A 12,054-nucleotide genomic window follows, 5' to 3' on the forward strand; every position below is an offset into this window, starting at 1 on the left:
TCCATTGTTGAAATTTTGAAAAAATAGAGGAGCAAATGGAAGAAAATAAAAACCATCCATAATCACATCACTCAGATAATTACTGCTAACATATTGTGCAGACTTTTGAATCAGTGTGTGTATGCATACGTTTTGAAGTAGAAATTCTCTCTCCATTTTGTGAAAACATGACATCTATATCAGAGGAAACTGGTCTGGCAGAATCAATATCCAGAACTTTACATTTCCAATCAAATGTATATGTAAGACCTATTTTTTTCTACTTGTTGCTTAATTTTATACTGATAACTAGATTTAATACAGTAATTTGGCTCCCTTTGAGCCAGAAAGGGCCTTTGCATGCTTCCTCTTAGACTTTTGGCCTTCTGCCTATGTGCAGGTATATTACAAAGGAAATTACATATTTTATAAGTGTTGACAACAGCTTTCCATTAAATAGTGTTCTGGGCGCTCTCACTTGTTGAACATCTATTGGTAATATAAATGTCCCTGTATTGTTTATAGCAGTGTCACAGAGCTTCCTTAAGGGAGGGATTGGGCCTTCACTAAGGTACTTCAACGTCCCATGCACAATGCTGAAATCCTAGATGTTAAGTATTTTTATCAGTTGGTTGATTGCATTCATGCTTCCTCCCCCTTCTACACCTAATACCAGGATGACTAAATTACTTTCCTGCCTGGGCATACAGTTAAAATTTATTTCAAAAGATTTCCTTCTCTCCCCCAAACCCCGACATTGCCATTTTAATGGTTAGTCAACTTTTAGTGTCAGTCTACTATGTGCCTGTGTACCAGGTGCTGTTTGAAATCTTTGGGATACAAAATGGTTAAATCGAGGTTCCTAGCTCAAAGATATCACAGAGTATAAGTTAAAGAGTTGCTGTAGATTTACGTAAATTTACCTGTTAAAAAATTCAGACTGAAACATCAAGTAACAAGTTTTATGTGAACCATGAAAATTTTCCATTAAATTGTCATTTTAAAATGTGCAGTAAAAGCTAATCTTATGAAATACAGAAATAAAACTTCCGCATTTATTTGTCATAAAATGATTATATTTTAAGTTGTCTTTTTAAATACTTACAAGTTTTAATAGCTTTCATTTATTGTGCTTTTTGTGCCAGACACTGCTGACTCTTTGCATTCATTATCTTAATTTTCTCAGCCCATTAGATAAGTTTGTTATCCCGACTTCATGCACTCAGGTTCAGATTAAGTAATGTGTGCAAAATCAAATACCAAGCAGTGCAGGCTTTCAAAGCCAGGCGTGATTTAAATGGATTTTTTAAAACGATTCCCAATTCTTTGGATCACTAGTTCTTCAGAGTTTAGTAACATTGTCATAGATCACTCAATGGACCGCTTTCCTCAACTCCTCAAATTAGTATATTACCCCAATTATGTAAGACTTAGAACCCTGTATCTTTAATTTAAAGGTTTTTTTTAATGTTCTATTTTTGAGAGAGTGCAAGCCAGGGAGGGGCAGAGAGAGGGAGACAGAGGAACCAGAGTGGGCTCTGCACTGATAGCAGGGAGCCCGACTTGGGGCTCGAACTCATGAACCCCAAGATCATGAACTGAGCCTAGGTCCCACGCTCAACTGACTGCGCCACCCAGGTGCCCCTAGAGCCCTGTATTTTTTCATAGAGGTCCATGTGGTTTGGGTGCTCTACCTACTGGTCCCAGGGGCGGTTCGGGTCCCTCTCTGTGTCTTCGGAACAACTGATACTCCTCTATCTCCCACGAGTCTATAAAATTTCTTGATGACAAGTATTGTATATTGCCTTGTTTCTCCTGACACTGAATGTTCGGGGTATGTCTACATGCACGCAGGAAGGAATGAGCATATCCGACTGAATTCTAGTTCTTATCCAGGCTTGTGAGTCTGGGCATCTCCTTTTGGTGTCGACGTTTCCACAAGGTGGTCAAGAATACACATTTCTCGCGTCTGTGCGTGAAAGGATCTTGCAAACTCCAGCAATGTAATATGTACACTGAGGAGATACCACGGAGAAACACGTTATTTATCAGGTCGGGCCTAGGGAGAATCATACTAGTGTTTGCCAACCTTTGTGGTTCCTCCCAGTCGGACTCTCCAGGCCTTGTGAGCGGTCAATTCATTACTTACAGCCAGCTGGAGCAGCACGTGCCTCTGCACTAACGAGTGGGCTGTGGCCTATCTGGGACTTCCTGCTTCCGCAGGAAATGCTTTGCTACCGGAAGTGACGAAAGTGGGTGGGCTAAATGGGTAGGACACTCTCTTCCTCTCCACGCGGTGGAACTAACCGGTTGGCCTGAATTGCTTGTCCTGAAAGATGCCGGGGAAACTCCTTAGTGACGTCGATTTGGACTCAGACACGGCCATGGAAAAAGTGGAGACACCGCGAAAGCAGAATACGAAGGTGCCGCCGAGGGCTGAGGGTCCTAGGGCGCTGAGAGGAGCGGGGTACAGGATGGGGGGGGGGGAATGCCCGGCTAAGGAGCTCGTGGCGCACACGCGGACCCGGCGCGTCCGGAGCCCGGCGTGGGGCTCGGCCGGCGGCCACCGGGGAGCGAGCAGTGTCCGAGAGCTGCCCGGGCGGACCGGAGCTGGGGTGAATACCGCTCCCACGTGGTTCTGCAGTCTGGGCGCCCCGCATCTTACGCGCAGTTAGATGTTCACGGTTGGGCCCCACGTTGCTGGCTCAGGCTCAGACTAACTCCGGGTTTGAGCGGAGGGAATTGTCAGTCCAGGTAGAGACTGAAGCTTTGTCCTAGACTAGCCACGTTTCCAACCCACCTGCACACGAGGGCGGCGTCAGCAGTGACATTTTACTGTAGTAGTACGGGAAATTCCGTTTGTTTTTCGGTAAGCGGCCTTTAGAAGATGAAGTAGTTAAGTTCAGCTTAATGTCTGTTGACCGGATTTCCCTTGGAAATGTAATAGTGTTGTAGTGCTAACCGTACACCGTATTTTTGATAGAGGCCAGCAGTGTGTAGTGGTCTTAACTTACCTTGATACCTGTCGTCTCTTTACTGTTACTAGTGATTTCACTTGTGACTGGGTCTCTGTTCTGAGATAGAATCAGTCAGTGAGAACAAAGATTGTCCCTGAATTTGTATTGTACATGACTTAGAATTTACTTTCTTGGCTGTTACGGGTCTTTTTGATGGGGGAGCTTTTACAACAGCAGTATTTTGGCATTGTAGGAAGCCGAGGGAGCACAGGCTTGTCCACACACGTGGGGAGGAAGTGGTTCTTGTTAACCTGCTCAGGATCAATGAAGGTATTCAGTTGTGGGATGGTCAAGTGAAGAGAGAGATGGCCAAACACCTTTACATTCCAAGAAAGGCCACTGGGTTAGGAAATCCTCTCTTACTTAGTGGAACGAAGGGATGAAAGAACTGAAGTCTTGTGGGGAGAAGACCAGATTATTTTTCAAATGTCTGAAAGATGATCATGTGGGAAAGATCACCCTTATCCATGGTTTGAGAGCAGAGGCGGGGCCTGAAGGTTGAGAGAGGCCGATTTCAGCTAAATGTTATATAGTCTTTGTATTTCTGTGATTGGCTTTTTGGAGAGGTTTTTACAGTGGCTAAGCACCTGTCGGTTTTGGTAATATTAAGTAATTAATTTTCAGTAAAAGGAAAAGTTGGGAAAGGTCACATATTTCAGGTAGGAGCCATAGTCTGATTTGGCTTTGAGGTTTCACCCATGCTATTTCCTAGTAACTTGGGCTTTTTTTCTTCTTTAAGTTAGATTTTGTTTTTAATCATGTGGGGTGATAGATTGTGGGATTTTATAGCTTTCTGGTTCATAAAGTGTCTCTGTAAATTCATTTGTACTTGTCAGATAGCCAAGACAGATATTATGAATCCCTGTTTTACCGGTTCAAGAATTGTAGCAGAGAAAGAAATCTGCTTAATACGGTCCCATCTGTGGACATATATGGCCCTATAATTCTATTAGAATTAAATTAAACTGTATTTGATCACTTTCTGTAGTTGTACCTCTTGGTACAACTCTTGGAGCATCCCATGAACCACCCCAAATCCCTTATGAAAATTTGATTTTACAACTTGTTCAACCAACATGAATTGAATAGTTACCAAGAGGGATTCTCTTCTGAGATACTAAAATCATTGATATACACTGTACTTATTTCCCTAGAACTAAGAAATGGTACTAAAAAGCATAATGTTTTGCCTTGCTGCAAGGAGAAGGTGCAAATGTTGAAAAATGCCCCCAAGTTGTGTTCTTCATAATTACATGATATTGAAATAATCCAGAATTGATGTATCATACAAATGTATACATGCTTTGCTCAGTAGTTTGTATTTTCTTTATTAATTTTTTAGAAAGGTAGAAAAGAGAAGCCAAAGTCTAGTAAGACTGAAGAGGTAACAGAAGTAAAAGAAGAAACTATTTCACCCAAAGCTAAAAAAATTAAAAAGAAAGACGAGTCTTCTGAGGTTGACATGAATTCTCCTAAACCCAAAAAGGCAAAAAAGAAAGAGGAGCCATCTCAGGATGACATTATTTCTCCTAAAATCAAAAGTGTGAAGAAACCAAAGGAGTCCATTGAAAAGAAAGTTGTTTCTCCTAAAACCAAACAAGTAGTAAAAAGTGAGGAGCCTTCTGAAGAAGAAATAGGTGCTCCTAAGCCGAAGAAGATGAAAAAAGAAAAGGAAATGAATGGAGACATTGGAGAGAAAAGCCCCAAACTGAAGAATGGATTACCTCATTCTGGGCCTGTCTCTAACTCCAGTGAAGAAAGTAACAGTGAAGTAGAGCAGGTAAAGTTGCATTTCTTATGTAGACCGTATCTTTCGTTGTGGTTTCAGATAAATAAGTAGGTAATTGCTACCCAAATTATTTAAAAGCGAGAGAAAATTTGATGTGTTGACGCTTCATGGGTGGGGTCCCTTGAGCTGTGTGCTGCCTGCATTCAGGGTAAGACTTCATCTTAAAAATAGCTTAGGGTCAGAAGGTTTCCTTGTAAAGAAGCAGGTCTGTTTAAGTTTAGGGAATGCCTTCTCTCCACACTTGGTCTGCTTATTTGCAAGTCAGAAATTAAAAGGAGGGATTATAGTTATGAAAACAGGCCCTAGCTTCCCTCAGGGATTTCACCAAAAAATCATGATTAGTAGAGCCACTGAAAAGGCTTTTGTTTGATTTTGCTAAGTTTTTGTTTGGCCGTTAACTAGTCTACTAACTCACTCGTGAACCTGATGATTGAATATGCACTTGGAAGCTAGTTCAGAAACTCAGTCATCAAAGAAATTCTAATTCCAATAATTATCTATTTGTAGGGTGCCTGAGTGGCTCAGTCCATTAAGCGGCTGACTTCAGCTCAGGTCATGATCTCGTGGGTTTGAGCCCTGTATTGGGCTCTGTGCTGACAATTCAGAGCCTGGAGCCTGCTTAGAATTCTGTGACTCCTTCTCTCTCTGTCCCTCCCCTGCCCACACTCTGTCTCTCAAAAATAAATAAATGTTTAAAAAATGGCGGGGGGGGGGGGGCCGGCGCCTGGGTGGCTCAGTCAGTTAAACGCCCGGCTTCGGCTCAGGTCATGATCTCACAGTCCATGGGTTCTAGCTCCGCATCCAGTTCTGTGCTGACAGCTCAGAGCCTGGAGCCTGCTTAAGAGTCTGTGTCTCCCTCTCTCTCTCTGGCCCTCCCCTGCTCGCGCTCGCTCTCTCTGTCTCTCAAAAATAAATAACATAAAAAAACTAAAAAAAAATTTTTTTTTAATTATCTATGTAGGTCATAATCAACATTCAAAATTTTTCTCCTTGATTCATATCCAGGTGCCCCTCAAATAATTAATAAATAAATTTTGTTTTCTGATTATAAATATGTGATTTAGAGAGTTAAGAAAATATAGAAATTTGGGGCACCTGGATGGCTCACATGGTTAAGACTTCAGGTTAGGTCTTGATCTCCTGGTTCATGGGTTTGAGCCCCAGGTCAGGCTCTGTGCTGATGGTCAGAGCCTGGAGCCTGCTTCTGATTCTGTGTCTCCCTCTCTTTTCTGCCCCTTTCCTTCTCTCTCTCTCTCTCTCTCTCTCTCTCTCTCTCTCTCTCTCTCTCTCTCTTTCTCTCGCTAAATAATAAATAATAAACACAAAAAAAGAAAATACAGAATTTACTAAAACCAAGCTTCCTAGAATTTCAGCATTCGTTAATTCAGTAAATATTAAATACTCATGAGGTACAGAGGTAGCCTGTTGTTGAATGTTTGATGTTTCTTTACAGTACTTTTTGTATATGTAACTATTAGTTTTTTATCAGATTAGGTTTGTACTATATGTAATCTTGTATCCAGCCTTTTCCACTTTTATATAAACATTGTATTCTATTTTTTTAATGTTTTTTTGAGAGAGGAAAAAAACATCCTGAGTGGGGGGTGGGGGAGGAGCAGAGAGAGAGGGAGACACAGAATCTGAGGCAGGCTCCAGGCTCTGAGCTGTCAGCACACAGCCCAGTGTGGGGCTTGAACCCACAAACCATGAGAACATGGCCTGAACCGAAGTCGGTATTTTTATTGATTCCATAATCCATTATATAAATATTGAGAAAATCCACTTAATTCCTGTATTGGGCATTTAAATTTTTTACTATCAGATAATGCCATAGTGATCACCTTGTCCTAAATGTTTGTTCCTTATTTTCTGTGAATATATGTGAAAGATGTGACTATGGAGAGGGGTTAATGACCTGTTGAGCAGTATAGTAGTCCCCGCTCATCTGAAGTTTTTCTTTCTGGGATTTCAATTGCTTCATCGGCCATGTTCCAGAGTAAATGAGTCTCCTCCTGACACATTGTCAGAAGGGCCTGTATCATTCACCCCACTTCATCTCCTCATACAGGTATTTTATCATCCTGTATCATCACAGGAAGGATGAGTGCAGTAGAGGAAGATATTTAGAGAGGGAGACCACATTCACATAATTTTTATTAGTTATTGTCATTAGTGTGTTACTGTGTCTAGTTTATAAATTAAACTATCATGGGTATGTGTGCATAGGAGAAAACATAGTGTGTATAATAAGGTTCTTTACTATTCAAGTATCCACTGGGGATCTCCCCTTTGGATAAGGGGGGACTCTTATATATTGTTTTAAAAAAATTTTTTTTAATGTTTTTTATTTATTTTTGAGAGACAGAGACAGTGTGAGCAGGGGAGGGTCAGAGAGAGATGGAGACACAGAATCTGAAGCAGGCTCCAGGGTCTGAGCTGTCAGCACAGAGCCCGACATGGGGCTCAAACCACAAACCGTGAGATCATGACCCGAGCTGAAGCCAGACGCTTACCAACCAAGCCACGCAGGCGCCCCTATATATTGTTGATACGGGATGGCAACAGAATAGTTCTTAATTGAGACTGAATCTACCTTAAACTGGCTACACATGGTATATATACAGTATATGTTTGCATTTTCCTTTTGTTAGGGTCTTGTAGGTGATTGGGATTTCCTTTTTGGGTCTCGATTTACATACCAAAGTTTCTGTGTCTTTTTGGTTGATTTAGAAGAGATGTTTTTGAATAGATTCTGTTGTTTCTTTCTCAGAAGGCTTCTCTGTGATTATCTGTGGGGTTAAAGTTACTAACTTCTTTCTGTGGCCCTTTGCTTGATAGGAAATACCCGCGGAACAAAAAGAAGGAGCTTTCTCTAATTTTCCCATATCTGAAGGGACCATTAAACTTCTCAAAGGTAATACTTTTGGAACTATTGTATAATGTTACAATGTATTATTTAGAAGCACTCCACCTATTTTTGTTGAGACAAAAGATGATATGTGGAACCACATGATGATGTAGATCTATATATACGGTATAGGACTATACTAGTGATGGCTTTGCTTTCTCTTAAATAGGTGATTAAATTATATTCAAGCCAATATGTATATTCGGAAGTGTGGGGGGACTGATTCTACTGATACAAATAAATGGCTCATGCCATGTTCGTATTTTCTTGGTTATTCTCTCCCACTTCGTGAGGCATCTCTTCATAATACCAACTTGACTCAGAACTCAGCCTAGCGGTGTGCCTCTGAACAAACTAGGTAGTCACAGATGTGTGAGTAGAGGTTTCTGAATCAGGTGTGGCATAGTCTAGATTGCAAATCCAGATTTGGGGCGTCTCTTGACCTATGGATGAGATTACGTGACAAGTAACTAAACTTCTAAAAGAGGTTTACTATAATTTGGTGCTGTAATTTTTTTTTACTTTTTATTTTTTAGAAAGTGTGAGAGTGGGGGGGAGGGGGAGAGAGAGAGTGAGAGAATCTCAAGTAGGCTCTATGCTAAGTGTGAAGCCAAAGTGGGGCTCAATCCCAGGACCCTGGGATCATCACCTGAGCCAAAATCAAGTTGGGCCCTCAACCAGCTGAGCCACCCAGGCACCCCTAATTTGGTGCTTTAAAGTGTGTTGGTATTTTTCAGTCAAGCAGATTCCAAACTACCAGAATGCATTGGAACCTGATCTTATAGATTCTGACCAGAAAGTAGAATTCCTTAATTCTCTAGGACCAGAAACATGGTTGGGATTTTAAGAACTGTAACATCAAGTAACATGGTAAATTTGTTCACAGGCCGGGGGGTGACCTTCCTGTTTCCGATACAAGCAAAGACGTTTCACCATGTCTACAGTGGAAAGGACTTAATTGCACAGGCGCGGACAGGAACCGGGAAGACCTTCTCCTTTGCCATCCCTTTGATTGAGAAACTTCAGGGAGAACTACAAGACCGGAAAAGAGGCCGTGCGCCTCGGGTAACTGTCTTTAACATAGACCTCAGGGGCTCCAAATCTGCACAGGAGAAACCCTCTCTTAGGCATTGTTTTTGTATCGTATAATTTTTTACTGGGTACTCCTTAAAGTGTTTTTTCTTTTTCGTTTCCCTCTTTTTTTTTTTGGTATCTTGTAGGTCTCTATTTGAAGCTAAAGTAGGATTACTCTTTTAAGATTGTTGGACGCAAATCTGTGTATTTAAGTATTGTAATCTGCCCCGTGGTTGTGTTAATGCTCTTTGTGTTCCCTTCAAACTGTTAGATTCCCCTGCGGCTCACAGGTTTGATTAAGTGTCTGACCATTTTTGCCTAAATGGAGAAAGCAGTTTTAAGTAGAGATGAGTGAATAGAAGGAGGGATGCTCAAAGAGGTGAAGAAGCCAGGCTTCCTTATCAGGCTGGTGCTCATCGGGTTTGTTTCTGGAGAAACTGGCATGTGACAAACCTTAACCTCCCTGAAATGCCCATGTGGTCATCATGGTTATGGGTTCTTGCACCTGACTTTCTGGCCCTGCCTCATTTGTTTACTGGCTTTCCAGTGTCCATACTCACCCCTCATTAATTCATTTTTTATTGCTGTAAACAAATCCAGCATTAAACAAATGAATTATTCCAGCACTTGGGAGTTATTCCAGCCGACATGTAGTGGATGTTCAGTAAATATCTGTTGGATGAATGTATCTGATGAACTGGTGAAAGTTGTTCTTAAATCATACTTGTTTCATGCTGTTACCCTACTTAAGGATCTATAGTAGTTTCCTGTTTTATGTCGTTGGGTCAAACTCCGACTGCTCTGGAATTCAAAGCTCCTTAACCATGTTGGTCGTGCCTTAACTTGCCTTTGTTCTACTTTAAATTTACTGTAATCTAGAGGTTTAGTCAACAGGTTTTGGAGCCCAGGTGTGTGAATTTAAATCCAGGCTTTGCTTTTTATGTGTGTTTGCTATAGGGTACAGTTGTCAGATAGGTCAGTGACTTATGAGAATTACAGGAGGAGAACGCATAGTAAGTATGTAGTAGAGCCTGAGACAATAAAAGCTCAAAGACTGCCTAATGTTGTTCTTCTCAGGGGTGTTACTCCTTGCTTGAGTTGTTTTCCTGGAATGCTTTCTCTAAGTAGTAGCAGCTCCACGAAACTCCGCAGTTGCTGGAGCAACTCCTGGGGCACCATGTGTTTGGACATCTACTCTCTTCTGATTGATAGGATCACAAACTTTTCTTCTGAGTAGATTTGTCAGGGCTGTATTACATTTATGATCCTTCCCCACATGAAACTATGTTGCAAAGCACATAATAAATATTTTGAAAGTACTTAGTAGTAGGAGTTGAACCATCTGATGAATTCCATATTTGTTAAACAAATACTGCATAATACTTTGAATTCAATGATTCGTTTTTCCTTTTCAGGTACTGGTTCTTGCACCCACGAGGGAGTTGGCAAATCAAGTAAGCAAAGACTTCAGTGACATCACAAGAAAGCTGGCAGTGGCTTGTTTTTATGGTGGAACTCCCTATGGAGGTCAATGTAAGTAAACCCAAAAGTGAGGGAAAGAAAATGCCAACCATTGTTAGATGCCCTAGTTGGACTTCTCTGACCTTGACATCTGAATTTACCTGGTTTAGTCGTTTGTAGTAGTTTTCTTTTGTTGTTACTGTTTAAGAAATTTTTTAAAAAGTATTTATTTTTGAGACAGAGTATGAGCAGGGGAGGGGCAGAGAGAGAGAGGGAGGCACAGAAGCAGGCTCCAGGCTCTGAGCTGTCAGCACAGAGCCCACTCACCAGCTGTGAGATCATGACCTCAGCTAAAGTCGGACGCTTAACCGACTGAGCCACCCAGGCACCCCGTTTTTGTCACTGTTGTTTAAAGATGGTCAAGAACATGGTCCTGCATTAATGATGTGTAAAATCCTGTATATAGTTCTTTGGAGTTTTATATAATTTGTCTATGTTTATCTAAAGGCTACAAAGGTATCTTACTGAACTCAAGATGATAGAGTCCACGGGTCTCTTGGAACTAGAAGGTCATGATTCAGAGTTATGCTTTTTATCCGTCAAAGAGAATGGATCTGGCTCTTTTGGGGCCTTTGCTTCTTTCTTGCTTCTTTTCTCTAGGCCCAGGGGCCAAATGTTACAGGCACTCCTTTTGGTAGGATTCCATTACTTCCCAGTTCAAGACCTGGAAGCTTTATTAGGTAGAGCAGGTAATATAATTCAGGAAGGGATTTAAGGCATTAAATATGATAGTATTGGAATGCAAGGCTTGTGATTATTTCTTTCCAGCTTGATTGAATAAACTAGGCTTTGGCATCAGAAAAGTGTATGTTTGAATCTAAACTCTGCTCACAGTGTGATTTTAAGTTCAGGGTGGGTGCTTGATTTTTCTTTTCATTTGCTTCTGTGAAAAAATAAGTTTACTGGGGCACATGAGTGGGTGGAGGTTGGACGTCCAACTTCAGCTCAGGTCATATCTGATGGTCCTGGAATTTGAGCCCTGCATTGGGCTCTCTGCTGACAGCTTGGAGCCTGGAAGCCTGCTTCAGATTCTGTGTCTCCCTCTCTCTCTCTGCCCCTCCTCCCCTACTCTCTCTCGCTTTCTCTCTGTTTCTCTCAAAAATAAATAAAACTTAAAAAAAAAAAAAGTTTACTGAATTCATCCTGCAGGGGTGTTATGAGGATTGAATTGGAGAATGTAGAGTGTCTGATGTATTTGTGCCTCTATGGCAAGAGCAATTGAGTAAAAAACTGCATTATTATTACCTCACCTCATTATACTGAGTTCCATTTTCCTGAATGTCTCTGTGCCTTCTGAGAATACTTGACCTACCCTGTCTCATTCTTTCTATACATGCTTACCTTACATACAGTTCTTTTCTTAATTAACTTTTTTAAATTTACATGCACATAAATTTTTTTTTAATTAACATCCACTATAGTCAACATATAGTGCAACAATGATTCCAAGAGTAAATTTCTTAATGCCCTTGACCCATTTAGTCCATCTCCCCTCCCACAACCCCTCCAGCAACCCTCTGTTTTCTGTATTTAAGAGTCTCCTATGTTTTGTCCTCCTCCTGTTTTTATATTATTTTTGCTTCCCTTCCCTTAGGTTTATCTGTTTTGTATCTTAAATTTCATATATGAATGAAGTCCTATGATGTTTGTCTTTCTCCGACTAATTTCGCTTAGCGTAATACTCTCCAGTTCCATCCACATAGTTGCAAATGGCAAGATTTCATTCTTTCTGATTTCGACTAATACTCCATTGTATATATATGCCA

At 41.0% G+C, this 12,054-nt stretch overlaps 1 protein-coding gene across 1 annotated transcript in view; it reads left to right on the top strand.

The window, feature by feature from the left end:
* Positions 1–2,235: 2,235 nt before the first annotated feature.
* DDX21 (DExD-box helicase 21) overlaps positions 2,236–12,054 on the top strand; it is a 28,224-nt gene continuing 18,405 nt past the window's right edge. The window contains exons 1-5 of the mRNA XM_029931798.1: positions 2,236–2,402; positions 4,339–4,776; positions 7,624–7,699; positions 8,580–8,758; positions 10,183–10,300. Of these exons, the coding sequence (XP_029787658.1) occupies positions 2,316–2,402; positions 4,339–4,776; positions 7,624–7,699; positions 8,580–8,758; positions 10,183–10,300 (898 nt within the window). The 5' untranslated portion in view covers positions 2,236–2,315. The remainder of the gene's footprint in view (positions 2,403–4,338; positions 4,777–7,623; positions 7,700–8,579; positions 8,759–10,182; positions 10,301–12,054) is intronic.

This window comes from Suricata suricatta, chromosome 2, assembly GCF_006229205.1.
Source record: "Suricata suricatta isolate VVHF042 chromosome 2, meerkat_22Aug2017_6uvM2_HiC, whole genome shotgun sequence".
NCBI lineage: Eukaryota > Metazoa > Chordata > Mammalia > Carnivora > Herpestidae > Suricata > Suricata suricatta.